Genomic DNA, 26,640 nt, shown 5'->3' with positions numbered 1-26,640 from the left:
AATAATTTAGAAAGTGTTGAGCAATGCCAAGATCACTGGTCCTGGCCTCTTGGGCAAAACAGTTCCACCAATAGTGAAGGAAGTTTTGGAACTCGGTGAAGCAGTCCCTTCAGTGGTAGCTGTTGCATCAGGTCCAGCAGAGGTATCGCTCCTTTTACAGATGGACACCATCACAGCAGCAGCTCCAGTCCTTGCAATGCTCCTCAAAAAGTATTTGGCTCCCCCTCCCTCTTATGCCACTATCTCCTGGTAAGAAGGGAGTCTCCCATTTTGTCAACCAGCTAGGCGACTATCCCAACATATCTCAGGGTCATTCTGCCTATCTGTAAGAGCTATTCACCACATTTCCTGTCTTTTACTCTGGACTGTCCTTCAATCAGGACGTGCTAGGAGTCTGTCTCCGTTGAAGCTGTTCCTCCGTATAAATGTGGCAGCCTTCTATGCCCTGATGGTCTTCATTTCTTCAATCTCAGGAAGCATCATAAAGGTTTCTTTGGATAACAAGATCTGAAAGAAACAGGTTAGTATTAGATTCCTTACCTTAGAATATCCCCAGGCATCAGACTGGATCCGGAAATTTTTGCGTAGCAGTACCCTTGCGCGTCGGAAGGCGTCATCTGCGGCTCCGCGTCCGTCGTGGGCGCCGTGATGACGTTGTCGGAGTACTTAGACGCCTCCTCCGCGTGCTGACGTCAGTTCTTCTTTTTTCCGCGCCAGCAGCGCAGGTCCGGAAAAAGTGGTACCTTAGTCATTTTTTTGACTAAACTTTTTACGATCCCTTTTGATCATTTTTCCAGTCTTCGACTCCGAACGGTGCCTGTAGGGATGCCAGGTTTTAAACCCTGTGGGGACTGCGACCGATTGATGTCGGTCACCGACCCCCCCCCCCCGACGCTCGCGCAGCGTGGCCAGGGGTTCGGGTGACACCGACCACGCGGCTCTGTTGGAGTCACGGGCGTCGCGACCTGCTCCTTACCCTCCGGTCCCTGGGCAGCAAGCGACGCCGGAGGAGATCGAGCGTTTCCTCATGGCCAAGAGGTCCCTCACTCCTCCGGCGGACTCCGCGGCGCCTTCGGGCCCAGCGGACCAGTCTGGGGGCCCTAGCGGGTCGGGTGCTTTGGCCCCGACGCCGGCGGGTGCTTCGGCCCCGATGCCGCAGGGCCCCACTGGATCCGCTTCTGGATCTGGATCGTCGCCGGTTGACCTGACTACCTCACCGGCGCCGGTCCCTCGGGTGTCACCTCCGGTGCCGTCCTCGGGCGGCGCCGTCCCAGATACCTCCATCGACCCGGTTCCGGCGCCGGAGTAGCGCTGCTGGGCGCCGCTCTCGACGCCGCTTGGGGAGTTTTACTTCAATGAACCAGCCCCATCATTTGACAACCCTGATTATCAGGGGATGGGTGATGAGGAGTATTGGAAGGGGTCTGAGGACCCTCTAGCACGTGAGTGTCAGTCCCAGGAGGACTGGACAGGTCTTGGGGATTCCAGTGGCCTGGACACTTCGCCAGACACTGGTTTTGTCTCACCTCCTACCGTGGCTACGGAGGAGGGGGCATCCTTTAGTGTGGTGTTGACGCGGGCGGCCAAGGCCTTGACTCTTGAGCTCCCCGTCGCGGCCGTGAGGACTAACCTGCTCACTGAGGTCCTTAAACCGCAGTCAAGCTCGGGCGAGCCTCTGCTGCCGTTTAATGAGGCCTTAACTGACGTTCTTTTGGGCACTTGGTCCAGGCCCGCTACAGGTCAGCCTGTAGATAGGAATGTGGCCAGACGCCAACCCCCGGCTACGGGCGACCCTGCTTTCCTGTACCCCCACCCCACCCCAGAGAGCCTGGTCATCCAGGCCTCAAACTCCCAGACCGCATTCCCGTCGGCTCCGCCTGATCGGGAATCTAAGAGGTATGAGAATTATGGAAAGAAGATATTCTCCTCCCTTAGTCTGGGACTGCGGTCTTCCAACACCGCATGCCTCTTGGGCCGCTACACCCACTCCCTGTGGGACACAGTCGCGGACGTGCTGCCACAATACCCGGCGGAGGTCAAGGCTAAACTCGCCCAAGCCCTTGCGGGGGGTCGAGATGCAGCACGTTTTTCCATCTGGTGTGGGCTGGAAACCACCAACTCACTGGGCAGAGCGATGGCAACGACGGTGGCGATCCGTCGCCACGCCTGGTTGAGGTCCGCCAACTTTTCAGCGATTGTCCAGAATACCCACATGGACATGCCGTTAGATGGCCGTCGCCTTTTTGGCGACAAGGCAGACCATGCGCTTTAAGGACTCCAGGGCTACAGCCAAGTCCTTGGGCCTCTCGGCCCGCGCCAGCAAACGGGTGCCTTTCTCTCCTTTCGTGGCCAAGGAAGGGGCGCCCCCACACGTGCTGCCAGCCACACTCTGCAGACTAACATCCAATGCAGTGGTGGCCGTGTAAACCACTGTGGAGGCGGTCGGGGACAACGGCGAGGCCAGTCCACACCTTCCCCCGCTGCATCCGCCTCAAAACCTTCCTAGTCCGTGCTTTCAGGCCCATGTGACGCCAGTGGGAGGCAGGGTTCGCCATCACCACTCACACTGGCGCACTGTCACATCGGACAGGTGGGTGCTGCAAATCGACCGAAGGGGCTACTCCCTCCCCTTCGAGACGACCCCTCCAGCCATGCCACCGCCCCACCGCGTATTGGGGGATCATTTGCGGCTTCTGCAGGAGGAAGTTACGGCCCTCTTGGTGTGTTCCTGGGCCAGAAGTAGGGTGTGGTTGCTACTCCCACTACTTTCTGGTACCCAAGAAAGGCAAAGGGGGCCTACGCCCTATCTTGGACCTACGGAACAGCAACGGCTTCCTCTGGAAGGAGAAGTTCAAAATGCTGACACTGGCTCTGGTCTTAGCTGCCCTGGACCCAGGAGACTGGATGGTAGCGGTGGACTTGCAGGACGCTTATTTCCACATAACCGTCCTGCCGGCCCACCGGCGCTACCTGCGATTCACGGTAGGCCACAAGTACTTTCAGTTTACCGTGCTCCCCTTCGGCCTTACCAGCGCCCCACGGGTGTTGACGAAAGTGATGGCAGTGGTCGCAGCTCATCTGCGCAGGTTAGGGGTTTCAGTCTTTCCCTACCTCGACGATTGGTTGTTGAAGGCAGGCTCGCCCCAGACAGTCGTCAGCCACCTCCAGACGACGGCAGACCTTCTGCACCTGTTGGGGTTCTCCATCAATGTGTCAAAGTCACACCTGTGTCCCTCTCAAAACCTCCTCTTCATCGGAGCGGTTCTCGACTCGGCGCAGTTTCGGGTTTATTCCCCCGAGCAGCGGGTTCAGGATATTCAGGCTCTGATTCCGATCTTTCAGCCTTTATCCCGAGCCTCGGTCAGGTTGACGCTGCGGCTTCTGGGGCTGATGGCTTCCTGCATCCTTCTGGTGCATCACGCCCGATGGCGGATGCGGACTCTGCAGTGGGACCTGAAGTTTCAGTGGGCCCAGCATCAGGGCAACCTGTCCGACCATGTCCTGATCTCGGAGGGCACTGCGAGACAGCTGCAGTGGTGGCTCACGGACCGCGATTGGGTCAGCGGCAGATCCCTCTCCCTTCCCCAACCGGAGCACGTAGTTGTGACGGACACGTCCCTCCAGGGTTGGGGAGGCCACATGGGAGAGGCGGAGATCAGAGGCCTCTGGTCTCCGGCGGAGTCCCGGCTCCATACCAACCTTTTGGAGCTGCGGGCGATTTTGTCTTGCACTGAAGGCATTCCTCCCCTCTGTCCGGGGGAGTGTAGTGCAGGTGTTCACGGACAACACCACTGCCATGTGGTACTGCAACAAACAGGGCGGGGTGGGGTCGTGGACCCTATGCCAGGAGGCTCTACGCCTCTGGCAGTGGCTGGAACATCAGGGTGTGACCTTGGTGGTTCAACATCTGGCAGGTTCTCTGAACGCAAGGGCGGACGAACTCCGCCCCCGGTGCATGAAGGATCACGAATGGCGTCTGAACTCGGATGTGTAGCAAGGTCTCTCTGCAGTGGGGAGAGCCTTGATTAGGTCTATTCGCCACCGAAGAGAACGCGCAATGTAATCAGTTCTGCACGTTGGAAATTCCAAGGCGGCTCTCGCTCGGAGACACTTTTCGTCACAAGTGGAGTTGCGGTCTGTTGTACGCCTTTCCGCCTATACGACTTCTGCCCAGAGTGCTGAAGATCAAACGCGACCGAGCCCAAGTCATCCTTTTGGCTCCGGACTGGGCACGAAGGTACTGGTATCCCGAGCTACTCAGTATGTCAGCCGATCCCCCGGTTCGTCTGCCTCTTCGGGAGGACCTTCTGTCGCAGCAGCAGGGGACGGTCCTCCACCGAACCTGTCCAGTCTCCACCTCCATGCTTGGAGATTGAGCGGCGACAGTTGAGGCCATTTGACTTGCCTCCTGAAGTCTGTAATATCATTCTGGCAGCCAGGCGTCCCTCCACAAAGTAGGTATACGCCTGCAGGTGGAACAGGTTTGTGGCATGGTGCACAGCAAAGGCTGTGGATCCTCTCTCTGCCCCTCTTTCTGAGGTTCTTCTCTCCCTTCTTTCTCTTGCACAGCGGGGCTCTGCTCTGGGCACTATCAAGGGCTACCTTTCCGCCCTTTCGGCCTTTCTAAGGCTGCCTGATCAACCATCTTTGTTCAAGTCCCCTATTGTAACTCATTTTCTGAAAAGCATCACACACGTTTCCACCTGTTCCATTCGTGATGCCTCAGTGGGACTTGAACCTGGTTCTTACTTATCTGATGTGCGCTCCCTTTGAGCCACTTCACAACTGTTCTATCCGCCTTCTTACTCTGAAGACTGCTTTCCTGGTTGCCATCACCTCTGCCAGGAGAGTGAGTGAGCTCCAGGCTCTTTCATCCAAACCTCCTTTCCTTTCTGTCCATCCGGACGAGGTTGTGTTGTGACCAGACCCTCTTTCCTGCCCAAGGTTGTTGCGGCCTTCCACATCAGGCAGTCTATCACCTTCTTTCCACCTCCGCATCCCTCAAAGGAGGAAGAGCGGCTCCACCGTCTGGATCCAAAAGGTGGGCTCTCATTCTATCTGGATCGCACACGCCAGTTCGGCTGGATGACCAACTGTTTGCTGGTTACGTGGGCGCTAAGAAGGGATGGGTGGTACACAAGCGGACCATCTCTCGGTGGGTCGTCTTGTGTATCAAGGCTTGTTACTCCTTGGCAAAGAAGGAGCCTCCTGTTGGGCTGAGGGCCCATTCCACTCGGGCCACGGTGGCTACCACCCTGGGCCGGGGCGTCCCCTTGCAGAACATCTGTCAGGCAGCTACGTGGGCATCGCTGCACAAGTTTGCGAGACACTACTGCCTGGACAGCCAAGTCCCGAGGGATGGCTTCTTTGGCCGTTCCGTCCTCCAGGACTTTCTGGTGTGATTATTGGTTTGCAGACCCACCACCGGGGTTGGTATTGCTGGGGTATCTATTCTAAGGTAAGGAATCTAATACTAACCTGTTCTTTCAGATGAATAAGTTACTTACCTTCGGTAACAATATATCTGTAAGAAACAGTAGTTAGTATTAGATTCCTTACCCCTCCACCCATCCTCCCCGTTCTGCGAACCGATATCTAGGGTTAAGGTCATCCCCTTTCAGGGCCCTAGTTTCAATGGCACCAGTGTTGGTTTTTAACATGGCTCTGCGTTTCTGGTGCAGAAAAGCTGCGTCTAAGAACTGACGTCAGCACGCGGAGGCGGCGTTGAAGTACTCCGACGACATCCTTACGGCGCCCACGACGGACGCGGAGCCGCAGACGACGCCTACCGACGCGCAAGGGTACTGCTACGCAAAAATTTCCGGATCCAGTCTGACGGCTGGGGATATTCTAAGGTAAGGAATCTAATACTAGCTACTGTTTCTTACAGATATATCGTTACCGAAGGTAAGTAACTTGTTCATCACAGTCCATTTCATGAACAGATGGGGAAGTGTCAGTTCTTGGACCCTATGTTGGGAGAAGCTGCAGCTGTTGCGTTTCGCTCTGCAATACAGCCTTATCCCAGCCAAATGTAGCTCACCTCATAGGCACACTGTGCATTTGGGTAGAAGCTCAGTCTTTCCTCTCCAGAGGGGTCTGAGTGGAAGTTTCATTCTAAAGTGACTGACGTGAACTCGTCGAGATTAGATTGCCATTTATAGATTTCTTGACTATAGGAAGTGTCCTTTGTGTTGTGCCATACACTCCCCTTCGATTGGATTCCTGGGGATTGCCTTCAGGTTTGCTTCTTCATAGTGTCTTCTTACATGTGCCTGCTAATCTCGCTTATCTTGAGAATACAGCAGAAGGAGCACCCCCTTCCACACAGATGATCCTGTTTTTGCAGCAGTGTAGTAGTCTTTCACTCCATACCTCTAGTGCAGGGCTGCATGCATTGAGATTGAAGGGTCCTGGCTCGAGACCGGGTGTTTACTTGAAGAAGTGTCAGACGCGATATTTTGGATGCCTTGAAATCCATTTATGTGGGCCTCTGGTTTTTGGGGTAGGTTTATTAAGTAGGACCAGCTTGAATGTTTGGATCCTTTCCAGTTTTTTTCTTTCCGGTGATATACTCCTATGCTGTCTCTTGCCATAAAGGGCTTAGCAGTTGCAGCAGTTAAAGGCTATTTGGCTGCCCTTGTGGCATGTTTTCGAACAGGTTGCACTAATTCAGAGTTGCTTGATTCATCTTCTAGAGCCATACCCCTCCCCCCACCACCCCCTGCACCTCCGTAGAGTAGCCCCATCGTCCTCCTTGTGCGGTCCTCTCCAGCCTTCTTTAAGTTGCCGCTTGTAGCACATTAACTGAAAGGTTGCACTTTTTCATAGTTGCTCGGTTCGTCTACTAACGCAGAAAATTGTTTTCTTGATTCCAGTAACTTTGGCCTCAAGGGATGCCAAACTGCAGGCCTTTTCAGTGCTGCCACCTTTTGCGGTATTCTACCTTGGTGCTTTGGTACTCTCCTGCATTCCTGCCACAAGTTGTCAGCTCTTTTCTTGAGCCAGTTTATCATTCTTCTGCCCTTCTTCCCTCCTCCTCACCCTACTGAAGGGAAGGAGCCACTCCATAGGCTGGACCTCATGTGTGCAGTGCTTTATTATATTGACTGTAATGTACAGATTGGATGATCAACTCTTTTTGGCCGACAAAAGGGCAAAGTGGTCACCAAACATACACTCACATATTGAGTTACCCTTTGTATTAATATCTGGATTCCCTTGGCAATAAAGTTACTCTGACTGACATCAGGGTCACGCCATGAGCACCGTGGCTGATTCTACTGTCCTCACCAGCGGCCTCCTGGTGGTGGAAATTTGGTGGGTGGATATGTGCTTATACTTGCACACTTTTAGTAAGTGTTGTTGCATCACGGCTCAGGCTTGCATTGATGGATACATTGCCAGGGCTGTGTTGCATGACTTTCATAGTTAATCTGTGTTTAGAAAACAACAAGGGACTCCAAGTCTAGTCAGCACAGCACCTCGGGGAGCAATAATTATAAAAACAACAGTGGTCCCATGCAATATAGGATATGGCATACAAATAAATACAGACACAATGGATTCTGTATTTGACTGACTTATCCAGCCGGATAGAGGTCAGAATGTATTTACTTATATCAAAAGATAGAGGGAAAATATCCTTCAACAAACCCACGTTGTGGGGCACACGCCTGTACCTCATTTAAACACAAAACACTTTAGTACAATCAAAGTGAAAAGAGAGGAAAAAGGGTTTTTAGGCAATAAAGCTCAAGTTGTTCTACAAATCACAATATGAACAAGTATTTTCAATTACGCCTTTACAGTCAATATTAGTACAATATATACACACTGTATAAGGCACGTCAATTGGTCGACGGCGTTTCGATCCCACTTTTAATTCAAAGGGATCATCATCAGGACATTTAAGTATATGCCTAATAATTGTAAGCCTCTAAAACCATAACATTTCAGGGCAGGGTATTCAAGGGGATACGGTCACCCGAATCGGGACCGGCCAGGCAGAGTCGGGGATCCGATCACATGCAGGTTGCAGGGGTACCGGTTTAGTCGGTATCGCTTCCCGCTCGATAGTGGGTTCTGCAGTTTGCTCATATCCACCCACCATTCAGTGTGTATATATTGTACTAATATTGACTGTAAAGGCGCAATTGAGAATCCATTGTGTCTGTATTTATTTGTATGCCATATCCTATATTGCATGGGACCACTGTTGTTTTCATGGTTAATCAGCACTACTTAATTCCACCTTTTGGGGTTGGGTAGGTGGTGGTTGGGGCTTATTCATAAGGTGAGGAATCTGCAAAAATAGGTGTCCTTCAGAAGAAAAGGTTAGAAAAGTTGCTATAGCCTTATAGCTGGCGGTAGCGGGCTATACCGGCTATTAAAGGTCCGCTTCCGCGTTAAAGGCCCGAGCTGAAGGCAAGGGACTTTAACAAGGAACAGGACTTTAATAGCTGGTATAGCCCTGCTAGGAAGTGCTATAAGGCTATTAGAACATTCTGCCACTATAGGGCAGAATGTTCTAACAAATAAAACTTAGAAGCAGGGAGCACTCAATTGTTTTCAATGGAGCTCCCAACATTCCAATGTTCTAATTAACTTTAATAACCGTAGTCCTGTCCTGAAAGTTAAAGGCTTCCAACACAAGCAGTTGGTAGAACAAAGATTTATTCTTAAATATAATAACTGCCCCTGAGAGCCGTTGTCTGGAACACCACGCAGAGAGAGGTTCCAAAATCCACAACATGGGCCTATTATAAAAGATAGCAAGGCACAGATTTGTAGCCTGAAGATGCGACAAAATGATGTACTGCTGTTCTCCTGGAAATATTTAATAAGAGTTTTCCCAGGAAAGATCATGCAGTGAACCATTGACCTCAAGGTCCACACTGTTCACCCTCACTTGTTTTTTACTACCTCTGCAAACACCCTGAAAATCCCCATTTTTTTGCATTTATTACCACATTTCCCAGTGGCAGGGCTAATCTTGTTAATACCAGAGTGGGATTTAGAACAAAAATAATAGCATGCTCGTTGAGCTTTCTTTTGTGTAGTACCAGCTCTTTTGTCCTTTGCAGAGACAAAACCTAAAGTTTCAGCCTCCGACAAAACCATTTACTCCAACATTCTGCTGAAAGGATTGATCTTGTGACATAAGTTTGCTAGAAACTAAAGAACGGTCTATCGCTTTTGAAATGTCCCCAACTTCTAATAAAGTTGGGTCTCTACAACTCATAACGTTCCTGGATTTTCCTTGAAAAACTGTATACAAACTGGTCTCTTATATACATATTCAACATGTTACTAAAGTTGCATGTTGAGGCGAACAACATCAGCATAGACAACAACTTCTCCAAATTCTCATCAGTAGGTATTTTCTCTTAAAGAAAATAAATCTTTCTAATTGAACATTGGGTTCTTCAGAAAATTACTTTGACAGTCTCGCCACTGCTTCTGTATGTCATCCCAGTAGGCATCCAAATAAGACAAATAGTCAAAAATCTGTTGCCCCTCCTGACTTAGATGGCTAAACAGTAAAACGACTTTCCTTGTAGGTTTGAATTTGGTTGTTTCCACTGCTACATAGTCTTCAAAGCAGCGCAACCAGTTGTTCCATTTCCTGGTAGGCTTTCCTGGTTGCTGTATTAAGGGTGGAATGTGAATCCAATTCTGATTTGTAGCCATAATATGCTACAAATTGATGTACTGATGTACTGCTGTTCTTTTGGAAATGTTTACCAAGAACTTTTCCAGGAAGTGATTCCCCAGAGCTAAAGCAATAAAGAATGGAAGAAAGAAAACAAAATGCCAAATTAATTGTCCCACAAATGATATATTATCAGCAAAGTAGCTGGCTAAGGTATATATTATCCTCAAAGCGTTGTTGAAACTTGTGGACCATCTGGCTATAGTGAAAATGCCTCAAAGTATTAAGCCAGTTTAATGACCAGGATAGGTGTACCTCGGCATAGCAGGGGTGCCTGTCACCGAGAGTGCAGGCACAAAGGAAATTTTCAACATCAGAGAGGTGCGCCGCAGCAGAGTCACACTTGCATTTCAGTGATCAATTGGGCTGACGGAAAAACACAGTTCACAATGGCCATGCGGAAAAGTCATCAACTTGATGACACATTTCTGCCTGACCCACTATGTCTGCAGCCTTTGGAAGGCTGAGGAGGGTGAGGCGGAAGTGTCACTGGGGTGATGATGCGTTCTTACCAGTCGTTTAAGGCCGGTCCGCAAGAGCTCCCTCATGCTGAGCCGTCATCGAAGGCAGGTCCTTGTGAGTTCCCCCATGCACCGAGTTGTTGGCTCGACCTCAGCAAATCACTGGAATTTAGCCTCAGCACACACAGGACTGTGTGCTAAAGTCCCCAACAACATTGAGACTTGGATGTAATCCAGGGGCCGCGTATCCATTGACTGCACCAGTGTTGGCCAAGAGGCGAAGGCACCGGAGACTCTGGGATTCAGCAATGGGCTCCTCTGGCAACTCCAAGCCAAGCGAAAGGCTTCATACACACAGAGTCGGTAGGAACATTCTCCAAGAAAGTCCAGCAGCAACTGCTCCAGGGAGCCATTGCCTGGAACACCACATAGAGCAGTTCCAGAACGCAGAACATGGGCATATTACAAAAGACAACTAGGCACAGGTAAGTGACTGTGAAGCACTACATTAAATAAATATATCTTACAGTTAAAACACCATACAAGTCACAATATAGTCTAAACACTACAGACTTTGTTTCCATTGTATGTAACATCCTGGTGTATGCTATATATGCCTGCAGATCCCTTGCCTCCCTCAGTTAGTGCAGTTGTTAATATGATCTCAAGAGCAGCAGTGTGCGGCCTGCTTTCGCTGCTGCCGTTTGAGTCTTGTTTCCTCTCCACACACCCCCACTGGACATGGAAGAAGTTATAGGAACTGACACCAGCATCAGTTGGTTCTTCTTTCTCCCACTGTTATCACATCCTGGAAAGGGGTGGGTGGAACTCTGTGAAACTCTGCAAAGCTGCATAAGAACGCGCCAGTAGTAAGCTTCATGCTGAGAAATCAGCGCGAACATCAACACGTGTGTTATATCCTTTCTCTAACTTAGTGGGTTGCAGCTTTAGGATGTTCTGTGTTCTAGGCTGGTGGCATGTAGAAGGTCCAGGGGTTGTCCAGTTGCTTGGGAGTTAGATTCTTGTATTAGTTGAAAAGGATTGCTGCGGCGGTTGGAGACTGATGTGGATGCTGCCTTGATGTCTTTTTGCTGTGTAGCTATTCTACAAATAAACTTGACATAAATCGACATTGTGTCACTGTGTCCTCACTACAACGTGGTGCATAAGAGCGTGCAGCCATTTGAGTTCATTTTGCTGCTGCTAGAGTAGAAAATCTACTCTAAGCAGTCACCTGCTACCACCGCTTGCGATAGAAAATCACGTCAGAAGGCTTCCTAGAGACCGGAAACTGCACTAGGGGGAGCCAAATCTTACCCGCCCGCTGGAGCTTTGTTCCCGTTGCCCAAACTGAAAACAAATTACACCACGCGATGATTGGCGTAATTTGGGGAGAAGAGTAAAACAGAGTTTCCAAATGCCTCAAATTCCTCGAGCAGAATTAAAAACTCGGCTCTAGATTAATCCTGGGTTTGAGAAGCTGTAACTAAAGTCCATGGTGCCGCCTGGCTGTTTTGGAGAGTTATTACTAGGTATGGAACGTTTCCTGATCCAGTCAAATGCCTAGAAGGGATTTATAAAGTGAAGAATCTCAAGGAAGCGAAATAATGTATCTGAAATGTTATTGGAGGTAAATGTTTTTGTGTATTGTCACCATCACAACCCTAAAGCGTCTGACCCTCCCATCAGAAATGAAACGTTCAGCTGGTAGCCTCAGAGGCCTCCTGAATTCCAGCTACCACAGATGATTTCTTTCTCATTCAGGGAAACTGGACTGTTTTATTTAAGTTTGCGCAGGACATTTACTACACGCTCCTCAAGCATTTCCTCTGTCACACCCAAGAAAGCATCTTGAGTTTGAGAATGCCTTATTGATATTTTAAAACCTATGATGTCGTATGGTTGTGGTTGTTTAAGGTAATGCTTCAACTTTACAAAATAGAAGGCCACTAGAGACAAGCGCTCATCTGGACTCCCACAGACTAAACCAGTGTCTGCCATTTGAAAAGTTCAGCATATGTGTTATAATTAAAATTTTAAATTAAGAATTATAAATTCTGCTGACATTCTCATCCATATCTATGCGGATGAGACGCAACTCCACCTGAAAATCTCCTCCCCGAGTAACCTCATAACACTCAACTCTACCCTAATAAATACTGGTTAACTGAGAAACACCTCTTGCTAAACACCTCCAAACCAGAATTCCTTCTCATTTCTCCACCGAATCACATCCCCAAGATAGACCTTTGGATGAACCACCTCACTGCCTTCAACTGCTCCCCCCTCATTGTTTACTCAGCCAAATCACTGGGACTCACCCTAGACAAGCATCTGAACATGAAAACTCATGTCAGCAATGTGTGTAAGGGAATGAATCACCTTATGAGGATACTCTGGAATCTCAAACCTTTCCTCCCACAAGCTGTCTTCAAGCAAGTGGTCCAAGTACTTGTTTAGCCGAGGCTAGACTACGGCTGTGCTACGCTCTGTGGCCACCCGAAATAAACCTTGGCCCCACTAAGGGAATCACTTAATGAGGCGGCCAGACTGTTCACGGGGACCAAAAGAAACAAGCACATCTCCCTAGTCTTAAAATCCCTAAATTTGTGGCCCTATGCAGCTAGAACTCAGCTAAAGATTGCCTGTCTATATCACAAAGCCCTCTATTTCAAAACCCACAGTTATCTAGCTCAAAAGCTAGAATTATCTGGAGGGGGTAGACTTTCTCGGAGTGCGTAATCTCTCCTCCTGAAACCTCAAATCTTTCTCAAAAAGAGAACGTGTCACCGAGCTTTCTCTGGCTCTGCGCCAAAGATCTGGAACTCTATCCCACCGAAAATACATAGAATCTCCTCCAAGGTTGCCTTCAAATTGGAAGTAAAAAGATTCCTCATGAACAAGTTCCTACCTTAAAAGGGTCTCGGATCCTCTGCTCTAATGCTTTGGACCCACACCCTAAGGCCTGCATTTCGTGTTATTCTGCTTTACTAGTCCCTTGCTCCACTCCCAGTTCGCTATGTTCCAGTTTTTCTTACCCTTTATTGTCCCTTTCGATTGTAGCCTTTTGTTTGATATGCATATGTGATTTGTTTAGGTTGGTACCCCCTCTGACTATTGTACTGCTACTATTACCTTCCTTTCCTTAAAAGTGCTCTGATATCCTTCGGGATCATGTTCGCGCTATATAAAACTTAATAAATAAATAAATTAGCATGTTGTTTTTCTCCGAGGTTTTCACCTTTTCAAGCCACAAATGTTAATTATTTGGATACGAGTGACATCTAGAATGCATGTTTAAAATGTAATTATTCTTTCCATTGTGATCATCCAGTCTGTTCGTATATATTTACAGTTTTGAATTCTCTGTTCTGCATCATTTTTGAGTTGTGAACTGGATTTCATGGACGCTGCTAACTCCATTTCTTGGTTAGTATTAAAAAGTGAAGCACACAGTTTCACAGAATGACCATAAGTATTGGGCTCTTTCTGCTCATTGTTTATTCTGGAAGGTTCAACAGTGATCAGATAATGGTAATTAGGAACAGAGTGAAGAGCTCGAGAGGAGCTCTGTGCCAGAAGACTGGGACGACACAGGCCATGCAGGAGGGCTCCACCTCCTTCTGCTGAAGGCTGGCAGGAGTTGACTTCGTGTTCACTTGCTGGGGTATCTTTCTGCCTTCCAAAGTCGATGAGAATAGCAGACAATGCTTTTCTTTTGAACAATGCCTCATTGCTCAAAGCAGGCATGAGGGTGTGTTCCATCTTTGAAACTCGAATGTGGCTTTTCTTTCGGCGTGGAGTTTATTTTAGTAATTCAACGACATGAGGGTGGGATTAATATACAGATACACAGCCAAAATGTTGCAATTTCTTTCTGCTATTCACACTACCTGTAAACGTTGTCGCTACTACCATTCTATTTGTTTTTATGATCATACCTGCACATTTTATGTCCTAGGGATTTTGATTTAGTAATTTACGCATTGCAAGGTACCCATTGCTTCCTAGTGTTCTTGAGTGTGCCATTCTATTATGAAAGAGGGTTTCGCCCCACTTCCCATCTATCCGATATTTCCTTTCGTTGCTCATTACCTGGAATGCATCTCACTCACGTGCTGCTCAGTGAGTTTCAGGGGTTGTTGCAGTCCAGCTGCCTTTGTTTCATGTTGGCGCATTGACTTGTGCTAAAGGCTGTAGGAACCCTATTCCAGAGATGTGTTCTGGAAGATCCCAAAAACAGATCGAAGTCAAACTGGCATTGACCGTGTCGTGAAGGGCCCCATAAACTCACTTTATAGTAGAGGAGAGTGAATCGTGATTGGTGCTAAGTGCGGTGTTCCTTGCGCCTAGTGTGCGGCGCAGATTATTCTCACTCCTCTCTATTCCAGAAGTGTCCATCTCCTCAGTGATCACCTCTTTCACCTATTATAATGGTCCTTCAAACTCCTCCTGCCCTCTTTCGCTTGGGCCAGACTGTGAAGAGAGCTCGCCCACCTCTTCGGCTGCCCTGGATTCTTGTACAGTCAGACTACTCCCTATAACGCTGTGTGTACAGCTCTCCATTCCTATGCAGCTCCACACGTCATAAATTGCAGTGCATTCATGCATACAAACATACCTTTATTATGAAAAGAGTTATTTGTGTATTCACTGGCTAGCCGACTGGCTGGTCAAGGTTTTATTCACAATGTATGCCTTGCAACTACTTCTGGAGAAACTGCGTGTCTTGTGGGTTTTCTTTAGAGGACTCCGTTTTTGTTTGTGGTACACAACAACACTTGGTTCTGTTGGGTTGTCTTGTGCACCAAATTATGAAAGTTCTTCCCCTTGAAGGAAGATTTTAGCACAAAATAATACTGCCTTCCGGCAGTTGTTGTTCACCTTGGTTTTCAAATTCCAGTTCTAGCTCGGGGATCCTGCGTGAAAGAAACGTTGACGGGTGACAGCTTGAACTGATGCCTTATTAGGAACAAAGACAAGAGTTACTGGCTAACTTTGTGCCTTATAAAACCAAGATGAGTACAAATACAAACGAATCCAGTGAGTATGTCAGCAGGCCTGTTCTTCTGCTTGTGGTCTTGTGGGCACTGGGACATAACCTGTTAAAGGGGTGCTTTTAGGACACAATCACTTGGGTTTCATCACCAGCACTTTGTTATCCACCCTCAGTATGCATCACGTGAACAGGCTGGTGCTGTAAAGAAAACAATGGCATTAATGTACGTGATTCTCTCTCTAAGCCACAAATCAAAAATAAATATTGTTGTAGGAACGGCCCTGCTGATGCTCTCCTCTGTCCTGAACGACCAGTGAGTATCGTTGCTGTATCATGTAAAACCTTGTACCCGACCAAGGGCTGCGGTGGATGGATTCATGGTTGCACGTTGTCTTTAAAGTCTGCTTTGGCATTTTGTTGGGGGCCCTTTTTTAGTATTTTGTTTTTTTCTTCCTACCTCGCTCAGATTGTGCATCACAGTTGCATCTACTCTGTCATTCTAACTTATCTGTTGCGCTTCCTCTCCACATTGATATGCCATTACTGATCACATTTACAGTGTAAAATCTTATGGTTGCCTAACGACAATGCTAACTCGAAGGAAAACGTAGCAAATCATATTCATTTACATCTGCAAGAGACCGTAGTGCTGAGAAATTGAAAATCACTTCTTAATATTTTCAAAATAACCATATTTAAAAATCATGACTATAAATAGTTTTATTTCACATCTAATGGTTAGATGTACTCTGATGAATACCCTGCTTTAGCCGGGCTTTCAGTGGACTTTTAGGATTCAGAGGATCTGGTGTACTGGTCTCTCGAAGGTGGCATTGTACGTTAACATAGAAGCCAATTAATAGTAACAAAAAGAGTAGGTAAGAATGTTCTATCCTATTGTAAATCAAGCTGCGTTCTTTACGGAGGCATTGCCACGGCTGGTGGCAGTGTTGAGAAAAGACTACATAGGCAGTGTCTCTGAAGAACAAGGCATTTTGTAGGCCAAGCTGGTCATCACATGAGATTCTGCCGGACGCTGCCATATCTATGGAAGTCTAGCTTCATGCTTTTGAACTCTAGATTCTCAGTCTTAATGGGAGTGCCTGAACATGAAAGAGATTTGACTCACTGTATATTTCTTTTCACCGCCTTGGTCCTGGAGTGGCAGACGAAGTGTTGTTAAAATTGAAGAAAACAGAAGTCCTAATCCTCTGTTCCACCCCCTCCGTATGGGACGACACCTGGTGGCCCCCACCAGGACACACCATGCACATAACCTTGGCATCGCTCACTATGAATCCCCAGATCCACGCGGTCTCCTCCGCATGCTGCAACACCCTCCGCATACTATGTAAAACATTCAAATGGGTACCCTCCGACTCCAGGAAAACTGTCACTTATGCCCTTGTCACCAGCACACTGGACTACGGCAGCGCCCTCTACGCCTGACTCAACAAACTCCTCCGCAAACTCAAAACCATCCAGAACGCTGCAGCTAGACTAATCCTCGATATCCCAAGGCGCAACCACATCAATCAACACCTCAGCGACCTCTACTGGCTCCCCGTTGAAGGAAGAATACCTTTCAAGCTGCTCATACACACCTACAAGGCCCTCCAGAACATCGGACCACAATACCTCAACAGCCACCTCTCCTGCCTTGCCCTCACGAGAGCCTCCGTTCAGCCGACCTCTCCCTAGCCACCGTCCCACACTTCTACAGCAACAGAGTGGCTGGAAGGTCCTTCTTCTACCTCTCAGCCAAGACCTTAAACGAGCTCTCCCTTCACCTTTCACCTCCGGCAAAGCACGACACTGCACTAGTTCAGGCAAGGGAAGACCTCAAGACCTGGCTCTTTGAGTGACCCCAACGGAGCTGTCCACCCCAACACCTTGAGACCCTAACGGACGAGTAGTGCACTTTACAAACCCCTGACTGATTGATTGAATAACTACAATGGCTGCTAGGTGAGCCCAAGTTAAGTATGTTGCAGTCTCTTCGACATGCCTCCCCAAAATGTGTGAGAACCTAGAGGTCCCAGCAGCTAACTCCAAGTTTGTGGACACTTCCTTGTTTACCTGCAGATTGGCAAGACCGCATAAGGCAGTGCATGACAGTCCTCAAGAATAGGGCTCAAAGGTGTGTTTGAAAGAGCTCTCACGATTGAAGGGAAGGAGACAAGCAAGGTATAACTAGCCAAGCTTTGATGGTAGGTGGACCTGGAGTATATGCCTCTTTTGGAGCAATGTTCATTGCTTACCAGTGGTTCACTTTGTTGTCACTCTAATTTGCTTGGTTTTTATTCGCTAACTTGTGTAAGCATTCCTTCCTCTGTTTGTGTTTGTCCCTTGCCTGGAGCATAGCCTGATTACTTGCGTCCTTTTCAGGCACTACTTCTTTTTGGTTAGTGCTTGATATGAGTGCATTTGCGTTTTCCAACTGTCTCCCTTGAATACTTCTCTCCCTCTCCCCTGTGCTCCGTGTTACTGTCTCTCACCTGCATGTTTCTCCACCAGTCCTTCCTTGTTTTGCTCGTCCCTGTGTGCCCCCCGCCCCTTCGTTGCTTTCTCGCCTGTGTGCTCCTCCCCACAGCCCTCTCTTACCCTTGGGCTCCTTACCCTGACAACCTCCATTTTTGCTCTCTCCTGCCCACCAGATTTCTCCCGCCACCCACTCCCTCGGTTTCTTCACCCATCTGCCTTCTCCATGTTTCGTCCCCCACCCACTTTAATAAAAAATACACACGTTTTTTATTTTTGAATTTACTGATCCAACACTTATCAGTAAAGGAAAAGGAAATAAAGGGTCTGCGGCATTATATACGTGTACACATACAGAATGACGTAGCACTGGCTGCTGTGCCATATATATATATCTATATATATATATATATCTATATATATATATATATATCTATATATCTATATATATATACATATATATATATATACACACACACATATATATATATATATATATATATATATATATATATATGTGTGTGTGTGTATGTGTGTGTGTGTGTGTGTGTGTGTGTATATATATATATATATATATATATATATATATATATACACATATATATTTTTAGGTTTCCTCTTAAGCCATGCAGTACAGCCTCGTTAAAAAGCATTGGCAAATCCACTCGGTCCTAAAGACAACATTGATTATCTTTGCCAATGGTCTTTGGATTAAGAGTACAAATATAATTGAAGCGAATACTGGCTGGGAAAGGCAACGCGTTTCTTCCATTCGCTGGGCCTCCTGGTGTGCTTCGTAATGTCTAAGAGCTAAGGCACTCGAGCATAAGGAAACTGCAAGTCTAAAGTTGACATCCTTTGGTGGACCAGTAGGGGCTCTCATTCGGTGGGTTTGCCCACCCATTTCAGTCTGTGGGAAGAAAACACTATTTTAAAGCCATGCTTGGGTAGCCCTGCAGGAACATCTCCAGAGTATAGCCTTAGACCAGCTCGTTCGCAGAGGAATGCTAGCTCTGACACTCTGGCACCTCAAGCCATAGGCCCTTTAAATACCAGCAAACTAGACCTGCTCTCCTCATGTGACTTTAGAAACTTTGCAATAGTAACTGATAGAAGAATGAAATGCGTGGCACGCGGATGTGTAGAACGTCTGCAGGTACTAGTAATCCTTATTTATTCTTTTCTAGGCGAGGCTTGAATCCACCTCACCGGGTAAAGTCGATCTCCATGACAACATTTACAGAACAGGAAGTGACGTTTCTACAGTCCCGTGGGAATGAGGTGAGCATGTTCTTAAGTAAGTTCAAGTGGTAGTGTTGGCGTTCTCTCTCCCTTTTTTTTCAGCATTTTTGCTAGAGTAAATGTTCAGTTGTCAATACAGATGATCGTACTGTCACTCACCTGTTGTACAAGGACACCATAAAGTCAACATACCCTATAGTGCTTTCAAGGGGCTCAAGTATACCTGAACTTCGGGGGGAGGGAGGGCTGATACTCCCAGCCAGGGCTGGCCCTAGCACTGGTCGCTCACGGTGCAAGTCTTTTTTGGCGGCCCCTCCCCCATTTCCTCCTTCTCCATGAATTCGCTCACTACCTCTCACAATAATGCACCTCATCTCTCTATAGCTCTTTTCTGACTAACATTTAATCTTTTTGACAGCGCTACTCATAGTTCACTCACACTCAGTTCTGTGATATGCATGGTGCACATTCTTTTTAGCAGGCACATTAACCCTCTGCGCTGTGTGAGCGGCCGGAGTGCCCATGTGAGTGCATGGTGAGCGATGCAACAGTGGGAGAGTAGGGTAAGAGGAGTTACTGCAGGTTGAGTGAGGTGCCCATATGAATTTGGGTTCAGATGTAAGTGCAGAGTGGGATGAAGTAATGCATGGTTAGTGATGGGCTTGTTTGAGTGAGATTGCAGATTGATAAGTGAGGGGAATAGGCGAGTAAAGTGTCACATGAGGGCAGACTGAGCAGTGTGCTTGTGTGACTGCAGGGTGAGGTACAAGGTAAACATCGTAAGTGCATTGTGATCACGGAGTGCAGGGTGAGGGGGTGAATGGTGTGAGTGCATGGTGATCAGTGTGAGTGCATGGTGATCAGTGTGAGTGCATGGTGATCAGTGTGAGTGCATGGTGATCGGTGTGAGTGCATGGTGATCGGTGTGAGTGCATGGTGATCGGTGTGAGTGCATGGTGATCAGTGTGAGTGCATGGTGATCAGTGTGAGTGCATGGTGATCAGTGTGAGTGCATGGTGATAAGTGTGAGTTTTTAAAGCAAGCCAACGCAGACCCCTTGGTTCTGAGTAATTATAGGCCTATTTTTGCAGCGTGAATCTTTCTGGATTCACTATGCTGTGCATTATTCCGCGATCTGGTGGTTGGGTCCGGATTCGTAGTCTTTTTTCTCTTTTTTTTTTGTAGCCCAGGTGGGCGTCGACGTCCCACCATTTGGTGCACCTTCGTGACGTTGGCACGCTTCCTGCGGAAGCTCCCACCCTTGGGCGCCATCTTCAGATTCTTTTTTCCGCCGTTGGGTCTGGATCGTCGCATGAAGCTCCGGAGAAGTTTCAGGAGAAAAGAAGGAAATACACGAGTTTTTGGAAGAAAAAGGACCGAGGAAGGTCGGAGAAGAAGACCTCCTAGAACCAGAACGGAGAAGGAGGAAGAAAACATCGAGGTTTTCGACAGCCAAGCAGAAGGAGCGGGCAGGGGACCCCCTGACCGAGCACATGGACAACACTCCATTCAAGTTCTGCCGTAATTGCCACCACAAGTACGCGCAGAAGGACCAGCATCCAGTCTGCAACCTCTGCCTGCCGGTCGACCACTCCAGCGAGGATTGCAACGCCTGTTCAGTCTTCACGCCGAAGACTTTGAGAGTTCGAGAGAGACAGAGGGTGGCCCACCAGACGATGCAAGGGAAAGGGACCACGCCGACGCTTTACGACCTGGGCGCCTCCTCCGAGGAAGAGGAGAACATCGCCGAGGGACCAGATGACTTCACGGTCGTAGAGACCGATGTGAGACCTTCAAAAAAGGTAGGAGAGTCTATGACCCCCAAAACCCAGACAGGGCCTAGAAAGCCTGAGGGAGAATCCCGAAAAACAGAGGCTAAGTCCTCGAAAGGAGCACCGGCGACGAAATTTTCGACGTCCGAAGTTGCATCCTCCGAAAAGCCCAGCGGATCCTTCGAAAAGGACTCCCAGATGGCGAAGACCAGCGAAAAGCATAGGTCGTCGAAGCAGGCCCTCGAGAAGGGACCCGCGAGCGAGAAGACGCTCAAAATGGCCTCCACGTCGAAGGCGCCGTCGAAGAGACCGGCCGAGAAGCTCGACGCCGAGCAGGCGGCACAGATGGAGAAAAAGAGAAAAAGGCTCGAGGCCGAAATGGAGAGTATGCTCCAGAGGAAGAGAGACTTCGACGAGAAAATGAAGAACTACTCGATTCCCTCGAAGACCGCGACTGCCGCCTCGAGCACCGCAGCGCCAGCCGAAGAGGTAGAGTTGCAGGAGGACTTCGAGGCCGAAGAGCCGCCGAAAACTCCAGACCCCACAGATGAAGGGGAAGAGGAGGACTTCTACCGCTCGGAGGGAGATTACCTCCGCAGGAGCTACTACTCAGAATGCTCGGCGTCCTTAGACGAAGAATGGCAGGATCTCGAGGCCGATAACCCCGAGGAACCTGTGGAGACGTATCCGTCGAGGCCTTCGCCGCCAGATGACATCGGGGCTTACTATGAAGTCGTCAAGAAGGCTGCAACCGTCTACAATGTAAAGTTGGAGGAGGAACAGACAAAGGCAGACTTCCTGCTGGAAACATTGCTCCCCTCACAGACAAAAAGCAGTTTCCTGCCCATGCTGAAGAGCGTCACTGCACAAGGAGCTGAAGTCTTCAAGGAACCGGCTACATGCAGGTCGGTGACCCCGAGGACGGAGAAGAAATACAAGTTCTCCTCCGGGGACCCCCCTTATATCCAGGGCACCGTGGCAGCGGACTCTATTATCGCGGCAACTGCCAGGAGAAGGGCCAACGTGCCAACCACATCTGGTCCACCACCTGATAAGGAAAGCAGGAGGATGGACCTCACTGGAAGGAAAATAGAAAGGAATGCGGCCATGCATTGGAGGATGGCAAACTCCAACGCACTCCTGAATAGACACCAATACCAGCACTGGGATGAGATGAGCCAGTTGCTGAAACACATGCCTGAGGAGTACAGGCAGAGGGCAGCCCACCTCGTCGAGGGGGGAAAGGACATAGCAAACGCATGCCTGAAGACGGCCCTAGACGGGGCAGAAACATCAAGCAGACTGATGGCCATAGGTATCACTGAGAGAAGGCAGGCCTGGCTCAGAATATCAGGTTTCAAGGCTGAAGTACAGAACAACATCCTGAACACCCCTTTCAATGGGGAGACTCTGTTCGGAACAGCGGTGGATGACAAACTGGCCCAGCTGAAGAAAGACAATGAGACAGCCAAATCAATGGGAGCCCTACAATTCAGGGGGATGCGGAGAGGCACCCCCACGAGGAGACCAAATGGTAGAGGTGGAAACCAGCAATCACATTCGCATCAGTCGCATTACCATGGTCAACAAGGGGACAACCAATGGCAACAGGGTCAACAGAGACAGAATTGGAGCTCCCAGAATAGGGGCCAGTCCTTTCGAGGGAGAGGAAACGGACGGGCCAAAGACGGAGAGGTGGTGATCAACCCCCCCAAAAATGACTCCACGAAGAGGGAGGCGCTCACCCACCCATAGCCTCCGGGGGGAGAGCACCTACAGCTAAGGAGAGGCTCACACGGACACGGCTCAAGAGAACACACAACACCAGTAGGGGGAAGGTTGAGATTTTTCCTACACGAGTGGAGAAAAATAACCACAGACAAGTGGATACTAAACATTATACAACACGGATACTGCATAGAGTTGGAAAGATACCCACCAAGCAGGAGGCCAAAGAGAAGGGGTCACAAGGGCAGAGAACTGCGCCTGCTCCAGGAGGAAGCTCAAGAACTGCTCCTCAAAGAGGCCATAGAGCCAGTCCCGCAAAGAGAACGGAACAAGGGAGTGTACTCAAACTACTTCCTAGTACCAAAGGCGGACGAAAGCCTAAGACCCATCCTGGACCTACGCTTCCTGAACACCTACGTAAAAACTCAAAAGTTCAAGATGACTTCCCTGCAAGAGGTCATCCCACAAATAAGGCCCGGGGACTACTTGTCCACAATAGACCTAAAAGACGCATACCTGCACATCCCCATGAACAGGAAACACAAACACTTGTTAAGATTCAAGGTGAACAAAGACCACTATCAGTTCACGACCCTGGCTTTCGGGCTCAAGTCAGCACCAAGGGTCTTTACCAAATGCCTCGCGGCGGTGGCCGCACACCTGCGAAGGGAGGGTATACACGTGTACCCCTACCTGGACGACTGGCTCGTGAAAGCAAGCTCTTACACGAGGTGCAAAGCCCACGCAGAACAGGTCACAAGAACGCTCACGAACCTGGGCTTCTCCATCCACTGGAGGAAGTGCTCCATGGACCCAGAACAAGTAAAAATCTTCCTGGGAGCCCTGATCAACACTGTCGAATGCAGAGTGACACCCAGCGAGAAGAGAACACTCAGCCTGCTGAGGGAGAAACGTCACTACCAGAAGGGGCAAGTTCTGACAGTGAGGACGGTGAGCAAGATCTTGGGGATGATGGCGTCATGCATCCACCTGGTCCCCAATGTTCGCCTAAAGATGAGACCACTACAGGAGTGGCTGCAACAACAATGGTCACAAGCAGAAGGAAGTTGGGAAGATCTAGTGGTTGTTACGCACAATGTGCAGGAGGAGATGACATGGTGGACGAAGGAGAATATAACGATGGGGAAGTCTCTAACGCCACCGGACCCAACTGTGACCATCACCACAGACGCATCCCAGAAAGGATGGGGCGCACACATGAACAGGCTCAGAGTGATGGGTCTGTGGAACCCAGGAGATGCGGTCAAGCACATCAACTACCTGGAACTGAAAACAGTGTTGCTGGCCCTCAAGGCCTTCCAAAAGCACCTTTACAACAAAAAGGTGTTGATACAGACAGACAACACCACGACGATGTTTTACATCAACAAGCAAGGGGGGACTCAGTCATTCCCTCTGTCGAGCTTGGCTCAAGAAATATGGAGATGGGCGATCCCACTCAGGATAGACCTGCTGGCCATACACCTGCCAGGGAAGGACAATGTGGAAGCGGATTGGCTCAGCAGGCAAGCATCAGTGTCCCACGAATGGGAACTGAACAACCAAGAGACCGAGAACCTGTTCAGGAGGTGGGGCACACCAACAATAGACCTGTTTGCAACACGCCGGAATGCAAAATGCCAACACTTTGCATCGAGGGAACAAGAACCAATGTCCCATGGGAATGCCCTATGGATAAGCTGGTCAAAGAAATTTGCCTACGCTTTTCCACCGACGCCACTGATCCCCAGAGTCCTGAACAAGTGCAGGTCGAGCAACATGACTCTCATCCTGGTGGCTCCCCAATGGGCGAGGCAGACTTGGTACTCCCAGATTATGGAGATGGCGCAGGGCAGAGCACACAAGTTCCCAAAAAGAAGAGACCTTCTCTCCATGGAAGGGGGACAAGTTCTACACCCAGAACCAGAAAGCCTCTGCCTGTCAGCGTGGCTCCTGAGGACTTAGAGTTTGCTCATCTAAAACTACCAGAGAGCACACTTCGGGTGCTGAGAGAAGCAAGGAGACCCAGTACACGGAAGTGCTATGGGGAGAAATGGAAGAGGTTCACGCAGTGGTGCCATAAGAAAAACCTGGAGAAAAAACTGACTAGAGAGTCTACAGTACTCCGATACCTCACGCACCTGATCAAAGCCAAACTAAGCTCGTCCTCGCTGAGGGTTCACCTGGCAGCGATTGTGGCATACACAAGGGGAGAAACGGGGAGAAGTTTCTTCACTTCCAGAGTAGTGAAAAGGTTCTTGGAAGGAGCAAAGAGAATAGCGCCACCCAAGAGGATGCCGCCTCCAGCATGGAACTTGAACGTGGTACTGACGGAACTCATGAAGCCGCCGTTTGAACCCATCCATAAAGCGTCACTACAAATACTGACAATGAAGACAGCCTTTCTAGTAGCAATAACATCGCTACGCAGAGTGAGCGAACTACAAGCTTTAACGCTGCAAGAACCGTACATACAGATACACAGTGACAGGGTCGTGATGAGGACAGACCCGCATTTCATGCCCAAGGTAGTATCTAAATTCCACATGAACCAAAGTATCCAGATCCCTAGCTTCTTCCAGAAGCCCACATCAAATGCGGAGAGGGCGCTCCACACTCTGGATGCAAGGCGGGCAGTAATGCACTATATAGAAAGGACGAAAGAACACAGGAAGACAAAACAATTCTTTGTGTCCTTCGCAAGGAGTCTCCTAGGTAGACCAGTGACTAAGAACACCATAGCAAGATGGATTGCAAAAACAATACAGCTCTGCCACATGCAAGCGGGCGAGGAGCTCACGGAGGGGCCACGAGCCCACTCAACCAGGAAGAAAGGGGCAACAATCGCCTTCCTGGCAAACACGCCCATCCAAGACATATGCCTGGCGGCAACATGGGCTTCAGTGCACACTTTCACTAAACACTATTGCGTAGATGTGCAGATGAACAAGGAAGCACAAGTGGGCCAAAGAGTGCTTCAACATATCTTTAACAACCAACGCTCATCTTCCACCCAGCCGCCACATGAGTGACAAAACCGCTACGAAATCAATGCACAGCATAGTGAATCCAGAAAGATTCACGCTGCAAAACGAATAGTTTCTTACCTGTCGGTGTAGTTTTGCAGCTTGAAGATCTTTCTGGATTCACTAGCGAACCCACCCACCTCCGCCAGAAAGATGAGGCTGGAGAAGGTGGAAGGACATAGAGTAAGATGGGAACGCTTTAACAAGACAAATATACGTGAAGAAGTTTACGTTGAAGGAAAGTTTTAATACACATAGCCATGGATTCACCACAAAGGAGGAAAGAAAAAAGAATCCGAAGATGGCGCCCAAGGGTGGGAGCTTCCGCAGGAAGCGTGCCGACGTCACGAAGGTGCACCAAATGGTGGGACGTCGACGCCCACCTGGGCTACAAAAAAAAAAAAAGAAAAAAAGACTACGAATCCGGACCCAACCACCAGATCGCGGAATAATGCACAGCATAGTGAATCCAGAAAGATCTTCAAGCTGCAAAACTACACCGACAGGTAAGAAACTATTCGTTCTCTACTCCCCTACCTGGGAAAGATCTTGGAGACCCATGTGACTCGGTGTTTGAGCACCTTCATTGAGAGTTCATCTTTTTTGGACCCCCAAAAGGCTGGTTTCCGCCCCCTTCACTCCATTGAGGCGGTCATTGCGGCCGTCATGGATACGCTAAGAACTGGGGCGGATTATAACACCTCTCAAGCCCTCATCCTGTTAGATCTGTCGGCAGCTTTTGACACGGTCGATCACTCTATATTGATCGACTGTGTCACCAATGCCGGCATTCAGGGCGTTGCCCTTGATTGGGTCCGATCTTTCCTCGACAGGCGGACTCAAGCAGTTCATCTTTCCACCTTCTCTGCTCTCCTTTCCTCCCTTTCCTGCGGAGTCCCTCAGGGCTCGGCTCTATCCCCCCTTCTTTTTAATGTATATATGCAACCCCTTATGGTTTCTCTCCGTCACTCCTCTGCAACAATCTATAATTACGCAGATGATCTGCAGTTGATTTTCCCCCTTGATACCTCTCCCTCTTCCCTCACCAATTTCCAAACCACCATGCTTCACATCTCTGATTGGATAACCCACAGCCATCTCAAGCTAAATCCTACTAAGACGGAACTTGTCCTGGTTGGCGGACCGGCCAATCCGTGGAATGATAACTATTGGCCCCTCTCTCTTGGCGCCCCCCCCCCCCCCCCCCCCGTCCTGT

The 26,640-nt window shown here is 49.0% G+C and overlaps 1 protein-coding gene across 3 annotated transcripts in view; it reads left to right on the top strand.

The window, feature by feature from the left end:
• The window catches only part of AGFG2 (ArfGAP with FG repeats 2), a 533,383-nt gene that overhangs the window by 135,742 nt on the left and 371,001 nt on the right, over positions 1-26,640 (top strand). For 2 of the 3 annotated variants that reach the window (XM_086946193.1, XM_086946194.1), the window contains exon 2: positions 18,844-18,937. In XM_086946193.1, the coding sequence (XP_086802319.1) occupies positions 18,844-18,937 (94 nt within the window). Of the gene's footprint in view, positions 1-10,263; positions 10,662-18,843; positions 18,938-26,640 lie in introns of those variants that run through there. The other variant, XM_086946195.1, reaches the window with a different exon arrangement.

This window comes from Lissotriton vulgaris, chromosome 12 (genome assembly GCF_964263255.1).
Source record: "Lissotriton vulgaris chromosome 12, aLisVul1.2, whole genome shotgun sequence".
Lineage (NCBI taxonomy): Eukaryota > Metazoa > Chordata > Amphibia > Caudata > Salamandridae > Lissotriton > Lissotriton vulgaris.
This window is presented reverse-complemented; position numbering and strand designations above follow the sequence as displayed.